We start from the raw sequence: 23,321 nt of genomic DNA on the forward strand, positions 1-23,321 counted from the left end.
GCCATGTTGGCCAGGCTGGTTTCGAACTCCTGATCCAACCACCTCGGCCTCCCAAAGTGCTGGGATTATAGCCATGAGCCACTACACCTGGCCTCCATGCCTTTTAAGTTAAAAGGAAAAAAGTCTCTGAGTTTCCTTGCTGGGATAACTGAGTTATATTTTACCCTTTTTGCTAAAATACTCAGCAAAATCCTCAAATATTGTATCAGTAAGCTCACAGTGGTCGCACTATACATAACTTATTCAAGGCCAGCTAGTAGAGTGCCCTCTGGATAACAGGCATAGTTATCATACCCACTGTACACTGAGTGAAATTTCCAGAAGGCTCTTCTTGATGAAAAACAAGTTGAAATACATGTTTTAAAAATTAAAATCATAGCAAAAAGCACCTTTCACAATTGCAAAACCCTGAAAACAAATGAAACAACCCAAATACCTATGAACAGGAGAGTAGATGAATGAATTTGTATATTCACACAATGACATCCAATATGGGTAACTCTTAGAGATACAAATTCAAAAAGAAGTACTAGAAATTTAAGTATAACATGATAAATTTTAAAGGAAGTTAAAAAGTAAAATGAATTTAATTTTGTAAGGGATACATTTGGATGAAGGGAAACTACATAAAAAGAAAAGCAAAACAACAGTGAACACAAAATTCAAGACTGTGGTTACCACACTGAGCTAAAACAGAGATGGAATAGGGAATAACTGGACAGAAAATGTAATGTCAAGGTCTTAGTTTTCCTGTTAGATTGAGAGTTCATGAGGCTTGTTACAATTTCAAAACAACCACACACAAAAATAAATTTTAAAATGGGTATGCACAGACCCATATGAGTATATCATGACCAAAGATAACCTACCTAATTCTGTGTACCACAGTTGCAAAATAATTAATCATGTAAATGAAATCTGAGAAAGCAACAGATTATTAAATTAAACAACGATGAAAAGTTACCAATGTAGACATCAAAAAATGACAATATGTGGCCAGACGTGGTGGCTCATGCCTGTAATCCCAGCACTTTGGGAGGCTGAGGTGGGCAGATCACTTGAGGTTAGGAGTTTGAAACCAGCCTAGCCAACATGGTGAAACTCCATCTCTACTAAAAATAAAAAAACTAACCAGGCGTGGTGGTGTGCACCTGTAATCCCAGCTACTCAGGAAGCAGAGGTAGGAGAATCACTTGAGCCCAGGAGGCGGAAGTTGCAGTGAGCCAAGATTGTGTCACTGCACTCCAGCCCTGGTGACAGAGCAAGACTCCATCTAAAAAAATATCCAACCAAACAAATAAAGACAATATGTGGACCTTATTTTAGGTCTTAATTCAAATAAACTATGAAAAAAATGGCATTTATGAGGCAAGTGGAAATGTCAACATTGACTAGATATTTTGATGATGTTACAGATTGTTGTAATTTTTTAAGGTATGATAAGGTATTGTGGTTTTACTTTAAAAGTGTCTTTATCTTTTAGAAATACATATTGAAATATTTATCCATGAAGTAATGTCTAAGATTTGCTTCAAAATAATACAGAAGAGGAGGGAAATAGGGAATAAATGAGATAAGATTGACCGTGAATTGGCAGATGTTGAAACTGAGGGATGAGTACCTGACAGTTTAGTATACTAAGTCTGTTCTCTTTTGAATATAGTCAAAATTTTCCATAAGTTTAAGTTCCTAATTTTTAAAATTAAAATGATTTGCAAATTTTACAGAGCGTTGCAGTACTGTTTCTGAAATATGTCATTATAATAATGTGAGATATAATTAATTAGTAATGACTCAAGTTGCCTTTAAAACCAAATGTTATGGGTACTGCACTTTAAGTACATGACATATTTTCATACAGTCTATTATCTGACCAAATTTTAATGTTTAGAATTCAAGCTTGTCCAACCCACGGGTGGTGGGTCACATGTAACCCAGGACAGCTTTGAATGTGGCCCAACACAAATTTGTAAACTTTCTTAAAACACTATTAGATTTTGTTGCAACTTCTTTTTTTTTAGCTCATCAACTATTATTAGTGTTAGTGTATTTTATGTGTGACCCAAGACGATTCTTCTTTGAATGTGGCCCAGGGAAGCCAAAAGACTGGACATCCTGATTTAGATAGAACCATCCCTGGTATTTATAACTTATGCTAAAAGAATGAGATTCCTAGGAAGTGTGTTTGGTAGGTCAGAATCTGTTATCAGTCCTTCCTAGGAACACCATAAATACTAGGAATATCTATTTTTATTTTGCATATTTCTAAATATAAGCTGCTAAAACTGATAATTGATTGCTTAAAAATCTAACAACAGGTTGTTGCTTCCTTTCCTGGCATATGTTGACAGTCACAAGAGCATCCTGGTGAGTTCCAATTGCCTTGCACCAGGGAAACGTGAATGTAGGACTGATTCCACAAATATTCAGGGTCACAATTATGCAGTTCCCTTTCTTCTGTCATGACTGCCAGTTGGCTTGACATGGAGGTTTGGAGTCTGGGGCATGGAAAAAACTTCCATAGAGCAAAGCACCAAACTTTAATGGAGAGCTGAGGGCTCTACCGGGGAATGCTGCCCGTAGAGAACTGTACTCTAAATTTGACTGTACCTCCTACTCAAATTCAAATTCATAGTCAGAAAGTAGAACAGTGGTTACCAGGGCCTGGGGGAAGGGGAAAATGAGGAGTTTTTGTTTAATGAGTACAGAATTTCCCTACAGGATGATGAAAAGTTTGCAGAGATGAATAATGGTGATAGCTGCACAACAATGCAAATGTACTGAATGCCACTGAACTGAACACTGAAAATGATAAAAATGGTAAATTTCCTATGTCTATTTTACCAAAATATATTTTAAAAGTTAAAAATTGCACTCACATTAATTCCTGAAAGGTCAATGGCAATGGCGGGTCCATCTTCCCCACCTTTAGGGGCAATCTGATTAAGCAGATGAAAATAGGCTCTCGAGTCCTTCAAGGAAAGATACGAAATAGCATTTTTAAAATGAATAAAATCATCATTGAATTTAGGGAAAACAAGTGCTCAAACTGAAGAAATTGCCTCTATCTCAAAGAATGGAATAACTTTAATAATACAGAATTACTTGTAGGTTCCTGAATGTACCATGCTGTTTCACACTTCAGAGCTTCAAAGCAATCCTGTTTCACACCTCAAAGTTTATAGCAATGCTGTTTCCTGCACCTGGATACCCTCCCTTACTTTTCCATCTGTTTACACACCCAAGCATCAACATCAGTTAAGATTCAGGTCAAGTATTATCTCCTGGAAGCTTCCCTGGATTCTCTAGGATGAACTAAGAACACTTCTCTGTAGTGCATAGCACCCCCTTCCTACCTCAATAAGTGAACGGTGATCACACTATTAAATCATCCAATGTCATTGTCTCCAAAGATGGATATCATAGTTCTTCCCCATACACACATTAACTCTTCCCATCAAAAGGCAGAAGCTATTTCCTGTCCTCTTTAATTTGAACGGGCCTTATGATTCACTTTGACTAGGAGAATGCTGTGAACGTGATGTTCTGGGGCTTCCAAGCCCAAATCTTAAGAGCTTCTGCTTCCTCTGTCTTAAAGTTAACCTCTACATAAGAAGTCCAACTATCTGAGACTATCATGCTATGAGGAAGCCTGAGCTCACCATGTAGAGAGGCCTTGTGGAGGAGCACTGAGGCACCAGACATGTGATTGAGGCCTTTGTGTACTTTCCAGATGAGCCCAACTGACAGCTGAATGTAACTAAGTTAGTAATCCCAGCCAAAACCGTGTGAAGCGGAAGAACCACCTAGCCAAGATGCATCAACCCGCAAAATGATGAGAAATAATCATTATAAGCAGATTTTGCATAGTTTGCTATATAGCAATAGATAACTGAAATATCCTTCTGGTACATGTTTGTCTCTGAGTAGAATTGGCAAGCTTCTCAAGAGCTGAGTCTTTGCATCCCCTGGGCATAATGCCCTTTAGGAAGAGCTGAATAAATGTTTGATTAGCTGAATTTTAAGAGATTTCATAATGAAAGCAGAGAAATAAAATGTCACTTCAAATTGAGAGACTGTCCTCTAGGCCATTATGGAAAAAGATAGCCTGACTGAAGGTTATCTAGCTAAAGAGGGAACATGAATTAGAGCCAGCACTGATTACTCTGGGGGCAGGGGGCAGGGCAGGGGAGCACATAAAGAAACAGAAGAAAGTCACAGCACCCTGGCTTGGCAGTGCCCATCCAGGCAGTAAGCAAGGGAAAGTTGTCGTTAGACAGAAATGCCTGTTACAGTCTCCTTGACAAGATTCTCCCAGTAGAGAGGGAAGTGTTTTAAGCTACCCTGGTTAAGGCACATACCTTAAGATCCCTTTGTTTACTGATTCCCTGTGCCCTCAGATAATCTGATTTCCTGTTAGCTGGTTATTGACAAAGTGGGAGTAAGAGTGTTAAACCAGTAAACAGATATAATTATTAGTCCAAATGAACAGACTGACATCCTCATTATAATCTAGCAGATCTATGGCATATAAAATGAGAAAGTGTGTTTTAATCTGTTGAGGTTAACATCTCTTTCCTCTCATAGCCAGTTGTAGTTCTTATTAAAAGCCAATGTATCTGGTTTTTAGAAAATATGTCTTTTGTGAATGTAATTGGGGGATCTACTTCACACAGTAATGCAAATTTTCATTTTCTATACCAAGTGTTCTTGTGAACTGAATTCAAATTTAAGTCTGAACCCCTTTTATTTTTACACTCCACATCCTTTATTTCATGTCACAAATTTGAACATTTAAGTATAAACCTTAATGTCTTGGCTGAAGTTGCTGATGGTATGCCATCCTGCGTTGGTCAGATGGTAGTTCACCCATCGCAGCAGTAATTCCTCAGGAGAAAGCTTCATCAGCTCCTCTAGTTCCTCACCTTCATTTAACAATGCAATCAGAGCTGAGGGCAAAACAGCGAAATGTAAATTCTTCCCATAGCGAGTATATGGAATGAACAGCAAATATTTCTAATGATCTTACCTTCATTCCTGGAAATCTCAATATCAGCAAAAAGGCCAACTTTGATTATCTGCCAGAGAAGTCCCAAGACCAAGTGAGGTTTTCCTTCTTTGAGATCTGATGCACCAATATTGACCACTGTACAACCAATGGCCGAGGCAGAATTCAGAGCTAGGTTTAAATTTTCCTGAATTGCCAAAAAAAAAAAAAAAAAAAGGTACACATGAGGAAGTACTTTCTAAGGTCTTATCTATAAAAATTATCTATAAGAAACAATGAACTGCCAAATTTCAGATTTATAAACAATATTTATACAATGAAAATACCACTACTCGAAAAAAATCACATGGTTTTAACTGTTACTTTATATGCCAATGACTTTCAAATCCCTATTTCCACCCAGACCTACTCTGAATCCCCACTCTAAGCTCTGTATCTATATATGTACTTGGTTATGTCTACCTGGATGTTCTGCCAATACCTCAAACTCAACATGATATTTCTGTAAAGTGCTCATTTGGAAGTATTTCTTTAAAAAATTATGTACAATTAGGTTTTAAGAGAATTTTAAAGTAACTCTTAAGATGGATTTTACAAATGAGGAAACCACAGCACTGACAGGTTCCACAGTGGAAAGGCTGGAGTCTGATCCCAGTGGTCTCCAGAGCCCATCCTCTTTTTTTTTTTTTTTTAGACAGAGTCTCGCTCTGTCACGCAGGCTGGAGTGCAGTGGCGCTATCATGGCTCACCGCAAGCTGCACCTCCCGGGTTCACGCCATTCTCCTGCCTCAGCCTCCCGAGTAGTTGGGACTACAGGTGACCACCACCACACCCAGCTAATTTTTTGTGTTTTTAGTAGAGACGGGGTTTCACCATGTTAGCCAGGATGATCTCCTGACCTCGTGATCTGCCTGCCTCGGCCTCCCAAAGTGTTGGGATTACAGGCGTGAGCCACCGCGCCCGGCCCAGAGCCCATCCTCTTAATCGCCATGCATTACTGCCATTCTCATATTGTAGCAGTAATAGCAACAATTTAATGTGCTGGTTACAACAGCAGCAAAGCACAGAGGTTCTCAAAGCATAGAGAATATTTCAGTGGCTTCCTCCTATAGTGTGCTGAAGTGATTTATTGAGCTCCAAGTAAATAAATGGCTGTATCTTTGGGGGATCATCTGGGGTGATTGAAATAAGCGTTTTGAATTATTTTTGTAGTAGTATTAAGCAATGTTCATTTAAATATAGTTCTCCCGAAAGAAGCAGAACCGGAGAAACCTTCAATATTTTTATAACCTCATAATTCATTACAAATAAACATAAACATGGAAACATTAACAGCAAATTGCAAATACTTTGTGGAAATCTAAGATTTTTAATAACTTCAGGTGTTTTTAATTAACATTCCTGCTTCAGATGTTTTTTAAGTTACCATAAATCAAATCTATGCAACTTTCAAGAGACAACTGCTGCTGACTTAGGCATGACCACTAATATTATTCTCTTTGCTTCCAAGAGCATAAATGATGTTTGCTCCAGTTGTGATTCCCCAGCATGCATCAGCAGGGGAAAGAACTGGACTGAAAATGTAGCCAATAATAGTGTTAATCTCGCAATAACCCATTTCATATGCAATTGACAGCATGTACTGTGGGCCAAAAGAAGTGTATAATTTCGCTAAATTGACTGCAATACTAGTAAGAACCAAAACCTACTACTACTCTCAGCCTGGACAATAACAAACAAAACCATGTGTTACTGCCTACATTAATATGACCTTGTGTGCTATCCTCTTGTCTTCACTGGCATGACTTTATTCTCTGTCTTCATTAGCATGATCTTATTCTTCCAGGAGTCTTGAACCTAGGCAAAAATTTTTCACTGCAGGCACTACCTAAAAGACCCATTAACTCTTCAATGAAAACATCAGTGACAGTTTATACTCTAAGAATCTTTGACCTCTTCACCTTAAAATCCTCCCCTTGCTATTTCCACCAATCTTGGGCTGGTGCATTGAGAACCTTGCCCAATCTGGATCAGAGCCCTCTCACCCTCTCTCATATTGAAAGACCTGCCCTAAACCACAATTCCAATTCTCAGATGCTACCCTCACTTTCCCAGCACCAAGACGATAACAAAGCTTTGCAAATATTTTATCTTACTTCATTAAACAGTTAACTCAGCTTTGTCTTATCAACAGGTTGTGTTGGTCATATAGGAGAAAAACTGCTTTTGATGTTAATTTTATTCAAAGATGTTTGCTTTATAAGCATATCAAATGTCTTACAAGTAATTTGGCTTTAAAAAATAGGTAGAAAATAAGGAGTTGCAACATGTTTCTTTCAAGTAAATGGTAGTTTCTACTTGATAAATACAACATTATTGCCCTACCAGTTAGTAGGGAATGGAGTGGCCACACTAAGCTACTTCTAAACATCTTAAGAACAAGAAGTAACAGGAGAACCCCATGGAGAAGTTGCTATACAATTCTTACCATGGACAACTGCTCTGAATGCCCAGCCTTCCTGAAGAATTGTGTTGACGCGGAAAGATAGAGACAGTAGGGAACCACAAACAATTGGGACACAAGAGAGGTGGCCCCACCTTCTATAGGGCAGTGGTACATGGTTAGGCTTGGACTGTCTAACAGGTTCCCTCATTTCCTGTTATCTTTGAGAAGTACAGAATTGGATGTTGACTACATGGCTTTCTTGTTCCCTGCTTGCTAACAGGTCAGTAATGTTGCATATCACTAATAGAAATTACCATTCTTGAAGAAGCCTATTTCCAGTTGCAATTGCCAGATTATTTTTCACATGTTGTACTGGAATCTTCATTTAATATCCATGACTATTGAAAATATTCACATGGCCAGGCGCGGTGGCTCAAGCCTGTAATCCCAGCACTTTGGGAGGCCGAGACGGGCGAATCACGAGGTCAGGAGATCAAAACCATCCTGGCTAACATGGTGAAACCCCGTCTCTACTAAAAATACAAAAAAATTAGCCGGGCGAGGTGGCGGGCGCCTGTAGTCCCAGCTACTCAGGAGGCTGAGGCAGGAGAATGGCGTGAACCCAGGAGGCGGAGCTTGCAGTGAGCTGAGATCCGGCCACTGCACTCCAGCCTGGGGGCAGAGCGAGACTCTGTCTCAAAAAAAAAAAAAGAAAATATTCACATCTATCTTATTTATAGGATATATACATGACCCTTTTTTTTTGCCACTGAATCTGAAATACGGCATTTCTTACTATTGTATACATTTATTGCTTGGTTTTACTTTTAATATTTATATTTAGTGCATTAAAGAAAATAAAGAAAAAATATTCTGTAAGTATTTTGTGGTAGCCACAGAGTGGATATGAGGGGCTATCATGCAGTTTTATTTTTAGAGATAGCATATTTCCAATATATACAGGGGGTAATAGTCTATAGAAGACTAGCTTTCTATAGAAGACTCAATAATTTTAGCGAAATCAAGGATTGCATTTGCCAGATGAAGGACACAGATTAGCAGTAGCCTAATTTTAATAGCTACTATTGTGACCACACCTTAAATAGTTGCTATTACTACCACCACATGAGAATGGCAGTATAACACAGTGATTAAGAAATGAGCTCTGGCACTAGACCACTGGCATCATATCCTGGCTCTGCCTCTGTATAACCTGTCAGTGCCTCAGTTTCCTCTACAAAATAATACAAAAATCTACAAAATAATAGTATATACCTTATTATAAAGTTGCTGGGAGGATAATTTACATAGTGTGTTTAGATCAGCGACTGATACCCAGTAAACACTCAGTAAATATTAATATCCACTCATTGTTCTAGAGATTTTGAGGGAGAAAGTGTGGGATGTATAAATCCCTGGACTTTTACAAGATCTGTATGGAGAAGCCAACTACAGAACAATTTAGTACAAAAAGAATAATTTAAAATTTTGTGAAATGATAAACCTGCAGTGTTATTTTTTAACCACCCAATAAGGGCACTGGCATCAAGCAAGTGCTCATTAATAAATAACTCAATAATTACAATAATATAAACTGAATACTACAGCTTAAGTGCATCCAAAGTACCCTGAATCTTCATTTCATTCATTACAAAATCCAACTGAATTTTTATTTAATAAAAATCCAGTTTTGGCCAGGCATGGTGGCTCATGCCTATAATTCCAGCACTTTGGGAGGCTGAAGTGGGAGGATCACTTGAGGCCACGAGTTCAACACCAGACTGAGCAACATAGCAAGACCCCACCTCCACAAAAACTTTAAAAAATTAGCATGGCATAGTGGTACATGCTTATAGCCCTAACAACTCAAGAAGCTGAGGTTGGAGGATCACTTGCTCCCAGGAGTTTGAGGTTACAGTTTGAGGTTACTGGGGGGTATAGCAAGACCCTCGTCTCTTAAAAACAAAACAAAACAAAAAACAGTTTTTATAGGAGAACAACATTACATTAAATCAAAGGTTTTATCTGGGTCCAAGCATTCATTAATAAAGGCCTTACATTTCTCAGCATAGTAACATGATTATAAGCAAAGGGCAAATACTTACAGAAACAGTGAATGGCGTGAGCTTTTTCTTATTGATGGCTCTTTCATCAATTGTATCTGGTTCAGATAAGTTGATCATTTTGCTAAAGAGAAAATGAGAATAATTTAATACTCAAAGAAATTTTTTAGTTTATTATTGCAAACGGCCAAAATAGATAAATTTTGAAAATAACAATTCATTACCTTAAAATATTAAACAGTAAAGCCAGGCATGGTGGCACGTGCATATAATCTCAGCTACTTGGGAGGCTGAGCCCAAGAGTTTGAGGCCAGCCTGTGCAAAACAGAGAGACCTCATCTCAAGAAATAATAATAATAATTAAACTGTAATTCATGCCAGAAACTTAATTCTTAAAATCCAAGAAATATTCCCATTCCTAAAATAAATCCATCACTCACTGCAAGAGTAATCTTAGCATTTCTCCTAATTTTTTAATCACCCTGAATTTTCTTTCTTTCTTTTTTATTTTTTGAGATGTAGTCTACCTCTGTCACCCAGGCTGGAGTGCAGTGGTGCGATCTCAGCTCACTGCAACCTCCACCTCCTGGGTTCAAGTGATACTCCTGCCTCAGCCTCCCAAGTAGCTGGGATTACAGGTGTGTGCCATCTCTCAGAGCTAATTTTTGTATTTTTAGTAGAGATGGGGTTTCACCATGTTAGCCAGGCTGGTCTCAAATTCCTGACCTCAAATGATCCTCCTGCCTCAGCCTCCCAAAGTGCTAAGATTACAGGCGTAAGCCACCATGCCCAGCCATCACCCTGAATTTTCTTTATGTTAGTTTTGTCTTTATTTCACTTAATGGTCATCAGCATTCAACAGCCTAAAACACAAAGAAATTCTCCAAGAAGCCAAGTTTCATAAAGTAGTATCAACACTGTTAAAATTACTGTTGTTGCAGAAAGATACGAAGCCAGAGATTTCATCTAAGACCAATAATTTAGACATTTTCAGAGAAATTAATATAAATTTTGTCTCTATATTTTAGAATTTTACCTTTTAAAACAATATTAGGAAAATACCCATTCAGTTCATAATAGGAATTTCTCTGAGAGTCAAAGAAACATAAGAACTGCAGGTGGAGGTCAAGGTATATTTTATACTTAATGTCCTAAAATCTAATATCCTGTACTTACGGGTAAGGTTTTGTTTTCCTTTTTAAGTAAAAACATCCAAAAAACAGACTGAAGGAAATGTGTTAGAACGTTAGTAAGTCATTTATGGATGGTAAGGATATTTGTGATGGTTATTTTCTACTTTGTAAATCTTCTGTACTTTTTATAAACTAAAGAAAAGATCTCTGCTTTGTCCAAAGGAGTATGCTGGGACTGTGGTACACACAACGACGACAAAGACATTCCCTCAGAGAGTTTACAATATAGGGAAAGAGCCAAGGATAACACACGGCTGAATCAAAACATTATTTTCATTTAGGTACGAATAAGGAATATCTTCCCTTTGCATCTCCTCATGTTCCTGTTCCAGTCAATAATCAATACTCTCTTACTGGAAAAAGAAAAGAGAAACCCTGTGAATATTTAAAACTGCATCAGACAAATAAAAGATTCCTGGCAATTATTATAGTGATATACGTAAAAGACAACATAAAAACAAGGGATTATATTTGAAAGAAAGTTTTGGAAATTTTCCCAAGATACACAGTAGTTCATTTTCTATGCAATATAAATTCTCCAGGACCTAAGTAGCTACTGATTCCAAAAGACAATGGACGGCTGAATCGTAGTTTTCATGGAATGCTTATCAATGTAATGAGAAGAACACAGCTTCCTTAACCAGAAGATGAACTCACCAAAGAAGGATGCCATCTGCAAGTGATTTGAAAAGACTATCATCATTGGGATTCATGGGTATGAGATGCTTACAGTCAGGGTCATTCTCCAGGGCTTTGTTTATCCAGTTAACAAAAGCCACTTTTTCTTCCTCTGAAAGGAGAAAATCTTCGTAGGCAAATCTCATTTCAAACTTTATTGCACTACAAAAACATACTTGTTAATTTCTGCTCAAAGATAATAATCGACCATTATTAAAAATCTACTAAAACACAAAAGGGTTTAAGAAAAGATGAAAGGGGGCTGGATGTGGTGGCTCAGGCCTGTAATCCCAGCACTTCCCAAAGTAATTCCGAGGTGGGCGGATCACTTGAGGTCAGGAACTGGAGACCAGCCTGAGCAACATGGAGAAATCCCGTCTCCATTGAAAATACAAAAATTAGCCAGGCATAATGGCACATGCCCGTAGTCCCAGCTACTCGGGAGGCTGAGGCTTCAGAATATCTTGAACCAGGAGGTGGAGGTTGCAGTGAGCGGAGATCATGCCACTGCACTCCAGCCTAAGCCACAAAGAGAGACCCTTCCAAAAGAAAAAAAAGGTGGGCGGGAGGGGCGCGATGGCTCATGCCTGTAATCCCAGCACTCTGGGAGGCCAAGACGGGCAGATCACAAGGTGAAGAGATCAAGACCATCCTGGCCAACATGGTGAAACCCCATCTCTACTAAATATACAAAAATAAATTAGCTGGGCATGGTGACGTGCACCTGTAATCCCAGCTACTTGGGAGGCTGAGGCAGCAGAATGACGTGAACCTGGGAGGCGGAGCTTGCAGTGAGCCAAGATCGTGCCACTGCACTCTCCAACCTGGCGACTGACCAAGGCTCTAAAAAAAAAAAAAAGAAATGACAGGACAGGGGAGGGGAATTCATTCCACATTTCCACCTGATATATTAGAAGAGATGAAGGTATATATCTTAAATGAGCACAATATATATTTGGTTTGATTCAAAAATATTTCCAAATATGTATTGCTTCTGAAAGCTAATGAATCAGAAGCAGACCATCAGAGGTCAAATATGTATAGGTAATTAAATAAGGAAAAAAATACAAGAAACAAAGACCATGGCAATAAAACCCATCCTCCCCAAAAAGATTTAGAGAGCTGTGATTTTTAGCTTACAACAGAAATATTGAATTCTGTCAAGAGTTATTCAAATGAATAAAACAGCTCAATTTCCATGGAACTTTTACTATTAAAAAATTGACACCGATTGGCTGGGTGCAGTGGCTCATGCCTGTAATCCCCACACTTTGGGAGGCTGAGGCGGGCGGATCACCTGAGGTCAGGAGTTTGAGACCAGCCTGGCCAACATGCCAAAACCCCATCTCTACTAAAAAATACAAAAATTAGCCAGGTGTGGTGGCAGGCACCTGCAATCCCAGCTACTCTGGAAGCAGAGGCAGGGAGAATTGCTTGAACCTGGGAGATGGAAGTTGTAGTGAGCCGAAATCACACCACTGCACTCCAGCTTAGGCAACAGAGCGAGACTCTCTCTCAAAAAAAACAAAACAAAACAAAAAACAAACAAAAAAATTGACACAAATCTAGACACCAGCACTATCCTTGGCCATCTTCATCCACCAACTTCTCAACACATGGCTTCTAGTATGGGTACATTGATCTTAAGTAGAAAATTTTGTTGGGTTATGCAGTAGGGAAAATAGGAAGGAACTTAAAGTAAAAACATTGTACAGCTTTATTATTATTCTGTAGATATAAAACTCATTTAAGAGTATAAATCCTTAAAGTAAATAATCCCCATTTCCATCAGAGGGTAGCACATAATGAGTTGGCCTTCTCCATTGTTGCCCCAGTTCCTAGAATTAGGTAATTTTCCCAAGGGAATATTTTGCAGGTACCCCCAAAATTTAATCCATACATACACACACAAGCCAACAAAAACACGAATATGTACTAATATTTCCTCTTTGTATATATAATAATCTGCCTTATCTTCTTGCCTCTTCATACATACCTCCTTAAAAGGATTTGGAGTCTAGGTATTCAGAGATCACTAAAATACTGTACCTGCCATTGAGGAATTTTTTAGTGTAATTATAAAACAAATATACAAAGAAATGTGATATAAGGGAAATACACACACCACCAGAAATATATATGCAATGTTTTCAGAATTAAAAAAAAAAAAAGCAATCACTTTTAGTTAGGGTGATCAAGAAAAGGCTTTATGGAGAAGGTACTATTTGAAATATAGGTTTTCAATAGGTGAATATAGGCAAGGAAAGAAAGGATGTTTCAGGTATAGGAACCAGGAATGAGATACTACATCACAACCACTAGGATGGCTGTAATTTTTTAAATGGGCAAAAACAAGTGTTGGTGAGAAAGTGAAGAAACTGGAGCCCTCATACATTGCTGGTGGGAATGTAAGATGGTACAGCCACTTTGGACCTTGAGAGCTTGTTTGGAGGTTCTAGCAGGGGAGTGCAACTACTCGTATACCTTTAACCAAAGACCAGTCAACCTCTATTGGGGATGGTCGTCCTCTTCGACTGAGCACACAGCTTCGGGAGGGACTTACATGGAGCAGTGAGGGAGGAAGGGGACCCTGCCTAGCCAGCCAGATCAGCCAAATCAACCCTGGCAATCAATGGGGTGACAAATGTCACAGCCAGATCGCCCTCACGAGTGTAGCCACTTTGGAAAACAATTTGACAGTTCTTTAAAAATGTTAAACATAGAATTAACAAAAATTTGAGCAATTCTACTCCTAAGTATATGCCTACGAGAATTCAAAATATATGTCCATATAGAAATGCATTCATGATGTTCATACAGCATTCTTTATAATAGCCAAAAACTGGAAACAACCCAAATGTCCATCACCTGATGAAAGGATAAACAAAATGTGGTATTGGCCATAGAATAGAATATTCAGCAATAAAAAGGGATGAAGGGGCCAGGTACCATGGCTCACACCTGTAATCCCAGTACTTTGGGAGGCCAAGACAGGCAGATCGCTCGAACCCAGGAGTTCAAGATGAACCTGGGTGACATAGCAAAACTCCATCTCTACAAAAGATAGAAAAATTAGCTGGGCATGGTGGTGCACATTTGGGAGGCATGGTTGTGCACTTGGGAGGCTGAGGTGGGAGGATCCCTTGAACTCTGGAGGTCGAGGCTGCAGTCAGAATAAAAGGAATGAAGTATGATATAAGTGACAACACGGATGAGCCTTGAAAATATTACGCCAGTGAAGAAGCCTATCAAATGAAAGGCTACTACAGTATGATTCCATTTCTATAAAATTTCCAGAAAAGGGAAGTTTATAGAAATAGAAAGTAGTTTAATGGTTGCCGAGCCTTTGGGAAGAAGGAAATGGGGAGTGACTGATAACGAGTATGGTGTTTTTTCTTTGGTGTAATGAAAGTGTTCTGAAATTAAATAGTGATGACAATTGCACAACTATGAATATGCTAAAAACTATTGAACTGTATACTTTAAAAATGAATTTTGTGGTATGTCATTTATATCTCAATAAAGCTGCTATTTTTTTTTTATAAAAGCCATTAGATGTTCCATATATTTTTCTAGAGAATAGTTATATAGGTGTACTCATAGGTTAAAGAAATCATCAAGCCATATACTTAAGAATAGCACACTTTGGCTGGGTGCAGTGGCTCACACCTGTAATCCCAGCACTTTGGGAGGCCGAGGTAGGCAGATCACGAGATCAGGAGATCAAGATCATCCTGGCTAACATGGTGAAACCCCAACTCTACTAAAAATACAAAAAAAAAAAAAAAAAAAAAAAAAAGCTGGGCGTGGTGGCAGACGCCTGTAGTCCCAGCTACTCAGGAAGCTGAGACAGAAGAATGATGTGAACCTGGAAGATGGAGCTTGCAGTGAGCCTAGATTGCACCACTGCACTCCAGCCTGGCAACAGAGCTTGTCTCAAAAAAAAAAACTTTTTTTTAATAAAAAAAAAAGAATAGTACACGTCACACACTTTACTACATGTATCTTATACCTCAATAAACAAATAAACAAAAATTTATGGTGACAAACATCAGAAAAGAGGTAACCTCTAGAGAAGAATAGTTACTACTAGGGGAATGGGGGAGTCTTCAGGTGATGAAACGATTCCATATCTTGTTCTGGTTGGCAGCTACATGAATATATACACATGGAAAAATTCATTGAGCCGTATACTTAAGATTACAGCACTTTGCTGAATGTGTATTATACCTCAATAATTTGGTTTTTTTGTCTTTAAAAAGAAGCCACTTCAGTAGAAATGACAGGCAGAAACTGGGTTAAGGGGTGAATACCTTTCAAAAAGTGAAGGTAACAGTTATGTACCTCTGCCTTCATGGCTGCTTCCCTAATGGGAAAAAGTTAGGAAAAACGTACAATAAATGAGAGAAATTTGAGTGTATCACTAGAGGAAAATCCCATTAGGAAGGGACAGAATCAAGAAGATAATTAACAGATTCAGGTCTGGCCGGGCGCGGTGGCTCAAGCCTGTAATCCCAGCACTTTGGGAGGCCGAGACGGGCGGATCACGAGGTCAGGAGATCGAGACCATCCTGGCTAACACGGTGAAACCCCGTCTCTACTAAAAATACAAAAAACTAGCTGGGCGAGGTGGCGGGCGCCTGTAGTCCCAGCTACTCGGGAGGCTGAGGCTGGAGAATGGCGTAAACCCGGGAGGCGGAGCTTGCAGTGAGCTGAGATCCGGCCACTGCACTCAGCCCGGGCAACAGAGCGAGACTCCGTCTCAAAAAAAAAAAAAAAAAAAAAAAAAAAAAAAAAAAAACAGATTCAGGTCTGAAATGAAGAAAGAGGGGAAAAGGTTACAGGTAATTTTGTCAAAAGGCCAAAAAGCATAGTTCTAATTATGTTCGTATGAATAAAAAGAACTTGGCCAAAGGTTCTTAGACATCTTAGATAGCTTAATATGGGGAAGATACCTCATCTTAAAAGTTAATATGCTTCTGCATTTCCCACGGGGCAATGGTCCAGTGGTTTAATGAGATCAAGCAAATCAGGTGCTATGCTCTCTAGTCACTTGGTTATTAGATAAAAGGTGAATCAGGTATCTCAGATCTCAGAAAATGGAAGAGAAAAATCCTTGCAATATAAGCCTCTCCACCATTCCTAGCTCAGGTCTAAAAGTAAAGCCATCTCATCAGTCAGGATGAAAAGTCATTCAAAATCCACTTTTAAATACATCTAATGCTGGAGTACAAACAACTTCCACTTTGTTGTTTATAATCTTTTTTCTGTAGACTGAGCCTGATCCATAGTAGCAACTCATTTATTTCAATGATTCTAGGATTTTGCATTTTGACATCTCTGAAACTGACATGTATTTCAAATTCAATGGCATGTTATACTGTGCTCTGCACTATTTTTTTCTCCTCAATGGCACATAAAATAATGGTATGAATCACAATGAGTGGCATCTTAGAACTGATTAAATATGTCACTTAATGAATGAATCAGTGACTAAAAGATCAGATTTGGAGGAGTCAGTTACCTGAATAAGAATGCTGTGTGCCCTCACTGGAAATAGATGAAGTTCCTCCAATAGCAGTAATCCCTTCCCTCTTGTTAATTATTTTTCGGAATGTTTTGCTGATATCTTTGCTTTTTAATTCTTGCATTAGCTGGAATGGAACATAAGTAAAATTGAGAATCAGATAACAAAAACCTGACAAGATGAAGGATATTTATTTATATTTCTTTATTTAATAAGAAATAATACCAAATTAAATACTAGTCAGTTGTACTTATTGCTTGTATTCAGAGATAACTTTCATCATTTTACCAATAACACAAAATAGACAAATACTTGAACCCCAAACAGTGAAATAAATTTTTTATAACTAAGCTTAAATTGAACACACTGAAATTATTCTTCTTGGGTTGCCATAATCTTTTGTACTGAAAACCTAAGAAATAACTAACTACATGCTAAAAATAAAAGAATGCCTTAATGAAGATATTTTCCTGGCTGAACATCTCAAATGTATTCATGTTAAAATAAGTCAGCTCTTAAAGGAAATAACATAGGCTTACAGAAACTCCCTTTCCCAATCACTTTCTCACTGGACTCACCAGAGATTGGCAAGACTGAATTCAATCAGTTTTGCATGCAGCAAAGTGATTGGGTTTTTTTAAAATGCAAATCTGATCTTGTCACTTCACATTCTATTCTTCTCACTTCATTGGCTTCCTATTGCTTTTAGGACAAAAACAAAAATTCGACATGGCCCTGTGTGACCTGATTCTGACTTACTTCCCCAGCTACATTCCTTACCCTTACCATCTCAGCTCCAGCCACACAAACATTCTTTCAGTTGCTTGAGGATATTCACCATCTCTAAAGCCACAGGGCCTCTACACATGCTGTCATGTCTACCTGTCTCCCACATTATTCATTTTCCCGCAACTCACTTTTAAAATCTTTCTTCAGAACACATCACAGTCTTCACGCTGTAGGGATACCTTCCCTGAGTCCCTGCATTATCCAGCCTCGCCTCCAAATTCAATTCCTTCTACCACAAACTCTCACAGGACCTGTGCCACTCTGTCATAACAATTCTCATAGTTATCTTCTATCAATTTGTGCAATGCAGTCTCCCCAACACATATAAACCCCATGAAGGCAGGAATCACGTTTCTTTTTACTCATCAAATTACTCACAGTGCCTAGCAAAGTTTCGAGGAAGAGAAGAGCTAAAATACCTGCTTAACCAATAAAGAATGCAAAGTCAGACAATTTATATTTCATAAATATTCAATTATATTAATGGACAGTAAGCACTGAACTCACCTAGTTATTCTAGGGAATGAACTACTGTTATCTAAACCTGATTTCCATTCCAACAATTTGAGAATAATTTTTTTCCTTTGTTTTATGAATTAGTTGTGGAAATTATTTCAATAATAATAGTTATTGTCATTATCATCATCATTTTAAAGCAGTCCTTTTTCTGGCCTCTGAAGCTGGATTTAACCAAAGCTAGTGATGACATTTTACAATTCTGCTTTAACCAAGATTATCAGTAGCCCAAAAGGATTAGATTACTTACTGACACAAACTCTTCAAAACTGATTTTGCCATCTTTGTTGCTGTCAGCAACTGATATAATTTTCTCCACAATCTCTCGCACCTTGTAGCCAGGCAGAGGAAGGCTTGCTTCCTTAAACAGGTCTTGAAGTTCATAGTCACTGACATACCCACTATTGTCAATATCTGTAAAGATATATCATCAAATATATTTTGTAATCTTTGTTGAAGACGTACACTAAGAAGGCTTTTTGGGAGGACTCACAGACATGCAGACAGAGCCTTCCACATTTGTTTCACAGGTGGCAGTAACCTTTTATCCTGTACCTGAACTGTACAGAATATGCTATATGCTTTATTTTAAAAACTCATATTTAAGTCAGGCTTGGTAGTTCCAGCTATTTGGGAGGCTAAGGTGAGGGGATCACCTGAGCCCAGGAGTTCAAGGCTGTTTTGAGCTATGATTACACCACTGCCCTTCAACTTAGGCAACAGAGTGAGACCCCATCTCTTAAACAAAAACAAAAACAAAACAAAACCCTTGTATATATTTAAATGGAGTTTATTCCTGTTGCGGGAAGTCGGGGACCCCGAACAGAGGGACCAGCTGAAGCCATGGCAGAAGAACATAAATTGTGAAGGTTTCATAGACATTTATTAGTTCCCCAAATTAATACTTTTATAATTTCTTACGCCTGTCTTTACTGCAGTCTCTGAACGTAAATTGCGAAGATTTCATGGACACTTATCACTTCCCGAGTCAATACTATTGTGATTTCCTATGCCTGTCTTTACTTTAATCTCTTAATCCCATCATCTTCGTAAGCTGAGGATGTATGTTGCCTCACGACCCTGTGATGATTGCATTAACTGCACAAAAATTGTAGAGCACGTGTGTTTGAACAATATGAAATCTGGGCACCTTAAGAACAGGATAACAGCGATTTTCAGGGAACAAGAGAGATAACCTTAAAGTCTTGGCTGCCTGAGAGCCAGGCAGAACAGAGCCATATTTCTCTTCTTTCAAAAGCAAATAGGAGAACTATCTCGGAATTCTTTTTCTCAGCAAGGAACTTCCCTAAGAAAGAGAATGTGATCCTAGGGGGCGGTCTCTAAAATGGCCGCTCTAGGGACGTCTGTCTTTTACGGTTGCAGATAGGGATGAAATAAGCCCCGGGCTTATTAAGCCCATAGCGCTCCCAGGCCTATTAGGATGAGGAAATTCCTACCTAATAAATTTTGGTCAGACCAGTTGTCTGCTCTCAAACCCTGTCTCCTGATAAGATGTTATCAATGACAATGCATGCCTGAAACTTCATTAACAATTTTAATTTCGCCCCGGTCCTGTGATATCACCCTGCCTCAATTTGCCTCGTAATATTTTATTACCTTGTGAAACATGTGATCTCTGTGACCCATACCCTATTCGTACACTCCCTCCCCTTTTGAAAATCACTAATAAAAACTTGCTGGTTTTGTGGCTTGGGGGGCATCACGGAACCTGCTGACATGTGATGTCTACCCCAGACATCCAGCTTTAAAATTTCTCTTTTGTACTCTTCCCTTTATTTCTCAGACTGGCCGACACTTAGGGAAGATAGAAAAGAACCCACAAAGAATTATCGGGGTGGGTTTCCCTGCTATATCCCCATAGATTTGGGGCCACCATATATATTTTAAGGGTACTGTTACTCTGATAGAAAACTCAGTTTTAGCACATGACTAAGCATCAAAGAAATAAGCATTGGGGGGCAGGGAGGCCAGACACAGTGGCTCAAGCCTATAATCCCAGCACTTTGGGAGGCCGAGGTGGACAGATCACCTGAGGTCAGGAGTTTGAGATCAGCCTGGCCAACATGGCAAAACCCTGTCTCTACTAAAAATACAAAAATTAGCTGGGTCTGGTGGTGGGCACCTGTAATCAAAGCTACTCAGGAGGCTGAGGTAGGAGAATCACTTGAACCTGGGAGGCAGAGGTTGCAGTGAGCCAAGATTGCACCACTGTACTCTACCCTGGGCAACAGAGTGAGACTCCATCTCAAAAAAAAAAAGAGGACTAAGCATGAGGAAGTCACAGGTAGCTAAAAAGGGAGCACCCACTCAGACTTTAACTTCTTGAGGGAATTTAGAAAATGTATCTGCTGACCCCACATTCCACATAAAATACGTGTGCTGTGTAAAATACACATAAGATATTTCTGTTCTACATTTCACTTGGTGGCAATTCTGTTTAATCTGTCAATAATTCATTGCTGCTTCATTATGTATTCATGATACCATTATGTATGCTGAATCATTTGATGTCATTTGAGATTAGGTGTTCCAGAAATTCACAACTGTATTTGGACTTTGGGAAACAGGTTTCCAGGTGTTTTCATGTCATCATTGAGAGAGGCCCTTCCCTAGGTTTTCCCTAGAGACTGGGTATCACTTCTTGACTCAGAACAAAGGTGACACAAAACACTTCTGCCCAGAGTTGACAGCAGAGCTCTGCATTGTTTTGTTGCCTGGATCTGCCTTGGATAGGCTCTCTTTGCTCATCTGGTAATAGCTGCTTTGTTTCCTGTATTTCTTGTTATTCTTAATAAAAGAGCTGCCATACTCACGGAGTTAATGGTTAGGAGAGAAACTTTTCTTTGAAATGCTCATATGAAAGTTTTAGAATTAATACTGTTCAGAATGATAGAATATTTCTAAACTAGAACCACTGATAACCAAAATATTGGTATAATTGCAAAAGTCAGCTAGGAAGCTAAGTTGCTTGATATTGCAATAATATTGCTTTCTTTGAATTTAGAGAAAAATCTCATTACATTACCAGTTCAGAACTGTTTCCCATAATTCTGAAATATGCACATAGATTAGGCTGGCTTATTTCTAAACCAGCATAATAGTAGGAAATATTTTAAAATAAACAAGACTGAGGAAGTTATTTGCCTAATAACTATCGTGTTAAGCTAAAAAGATTAGTTAAGAGCTAGGATTCTGAAGACAGATATGGGGACTTAAGCTCCCACCTCCATCCCTAGGCCCTCTGTGGTTTTGGTGTGACATGACAAGAACTAATAGAAACCACTTAATGAACATATATGCTTAGCCAAGTGACTTGTTAAGAACTTGACTTACCTCATGAAATTATTTTTTTCTTTTTTTCTTTGAGACAGACTCTCGCTCTGTTGCCAGGCTGGAGTGCAGTGGTGCAATCTCAGTTCACTGCAACCTCTGCCTCTGGGGTTCGAGTGATTCTCCTGCCTCAGCCTCCTGAGTAGCTGGGACTACAGGTGCACGCCACTACACCCAGCTAACTTTTGTATTTTTAGTAGAGATGGGGTTTCACCATGTTGGCCAGGATGGTCTTAATCTCTTGACCTCGTGATCTGCCCGCCCCAGCCTCCAAAATGCTGGGATTACAGGCATAAGCCACTGCGCCTGGCCATCTCACGAAATTCTTACAACAACTTTGAGGTGGTTACTAATGTCATCCCCATTTTAAAGGTGAGAAAATAAAGGCTTAGATTAAATAACTATAAAGGTCACAGTTTGAAAAGAAAACAAGACTTTCTTACAACTCGACAACAACAACAAAACAAAACAACTTGATTCAAAAATAGGAAAAGGGCTTGAAACGACATTTCTCCAGAGAAGATATACAATCAGCCAATAAGCACATACAGATGCTAAACATCACTAGTCATAAGGAAAATGCAAATAAAATAAGACACTACTTCACACCCAGGAGAATGCTTATTATCAAAAAAAAAAACAGAAAACAAATGTTGGAGAGGATGTGAAAAAAATGGAATCCTGGTACACCACTGGTAGGAATGTAAAATGGTGCTTCCACTATGGAAAACAGTATGGTAGTTCCCCCACAAAATTACATATGGAATCACCATATGATGTAGCAATTCCGCTATTATGTTTATACTCAAAATAATTGAAAGCAGGGACTTGAACAGGTATTTGTATACCCATGTTCATAGCATTGTTCACAATAGCCAAAAGGTGGAAGCAACCCACATGGCCATCACTGGATGAGTGGATAAGCAAAATGTGGCATATACATACAATAAAATATTATTCAACCTTAAAAAGGGAGGAAATTCTGACACATGCTACAACATGGATGAACCTTGAGGACATTGTACTAAGTGAAATAAGTCGGTCACAAGAAGACAAATATTATGTGATTCCACCTATATGAGGTACCTAGAGTAGTCACATTCATACAGAAAGTAGGATGATGGTTACCTGCGGCTGGGGGAGCAGGAAGTGGGAGTTATTGTTTAACGGATATGGAGTTTCAGTTTGGGAAAGGGATGGTGGTGATGAATGTAGAACAATGTGAATGTACTAAATGCTAATGAACTATACACTTAAAAATGGTTAAAATGGTAAATTCTGTTATGTATATTTAACCACAATTTCAAAAAGAAACACTACTGAGAAATATTTTAACTTCCCCCTTCTCTCCAGTGGCCCCAAAATACTCCCTCTAATAACATTGGATGGCCATGTCCCACTGTCCCTGAGAAAAGTGTGCCAGAAATTAGCAGAGGTTTCTGAGTTCACAGAGTAGCAGTTTGTCTTGTAAATAAAGTCAGCAAGTACATATTCTGCTAGTGTTACTGCTTTGCTCAAACAGAACAAATTATCTTGCTGTCAAAATTGTTCTATCAAGGACCTGCTTCTGGGTCGGGATTTTGTACATAGCAGAGCAGCTCCCTCACTACCATCTATTGAAAGGCAGCCCTCAATACAAGCTTTTGTTTAAAAAAAGAATTGTTCCATCAGTGAATTGTTTATTCAATATGTCATTAAATAAATATTGCAATATTATATTAATATGTTCATGAGTCATAAAGATTACAGT

The 23,321-nt window shown here is 38.6% G+C and overlaps 1 protein-coding gene across 3 annotated transcripts in view; it reads right to left on the reverse strand.

The window, feature by feature from the left end:
- Window positions 1-23,321, reverse strand: part of PLS1 (plastin 1) — a 133,379-nt gene that overhangs the window by 25,586 nt on the left and 84,472 nt on the right. For all 3 annotated transcript variants that reach the window (XM_033212415.1, XM_033212416.1, XM_033212414.1), the window contains 7 exons: window positions 18,471-18,634; window positions 16,913-17,042; window positions 11,368-11,500; window positions 9,560-9,641; window positions 5,030-5,195; window positions 4,807-4,949; window positions 2,880-2,972 (listed from right to left, as the gene is read on the reverse strand). In XM_033212415.1, coding sequence (XP_033068306.1) covers window positions 2,880-2,972; window positions 4,807-4,949; window positions 5,030-5,195; window positions 9,560-9,641; window positions 11,368-11,500; window positions 16,913-17,042; window positions 18,471-18,634 — 911 coding nt within the window. The remainder of the gene's footprint in view (window positions 1-2,879; window positions 2,973-4,806; window positions 4,950-5,029; window positions 5,196-9,559; window positions 9,642-11,367; window positions 11,501-16,912; window positions 17,043-18,470; window positions 18,635-23,321) is intronic.

This window comes from Trachypithecus francoisi, unplaced genomic scaffold (assembly GCF_009764315.1).
Source record: "Trachypithecus francoisi isolate TF-2019V2 unplaced genomic scaffold, Tfra_2.0 Lachesis_group0, whole genome shotgun sequence".
NCBI classification, from domain to species: domain Eukaryota; kingdom Metazoa; phylum Chordata; class Mammalia; order Primates; family Cercopithecidae; genus Trachypithecus; species Trachypithecus francoisi.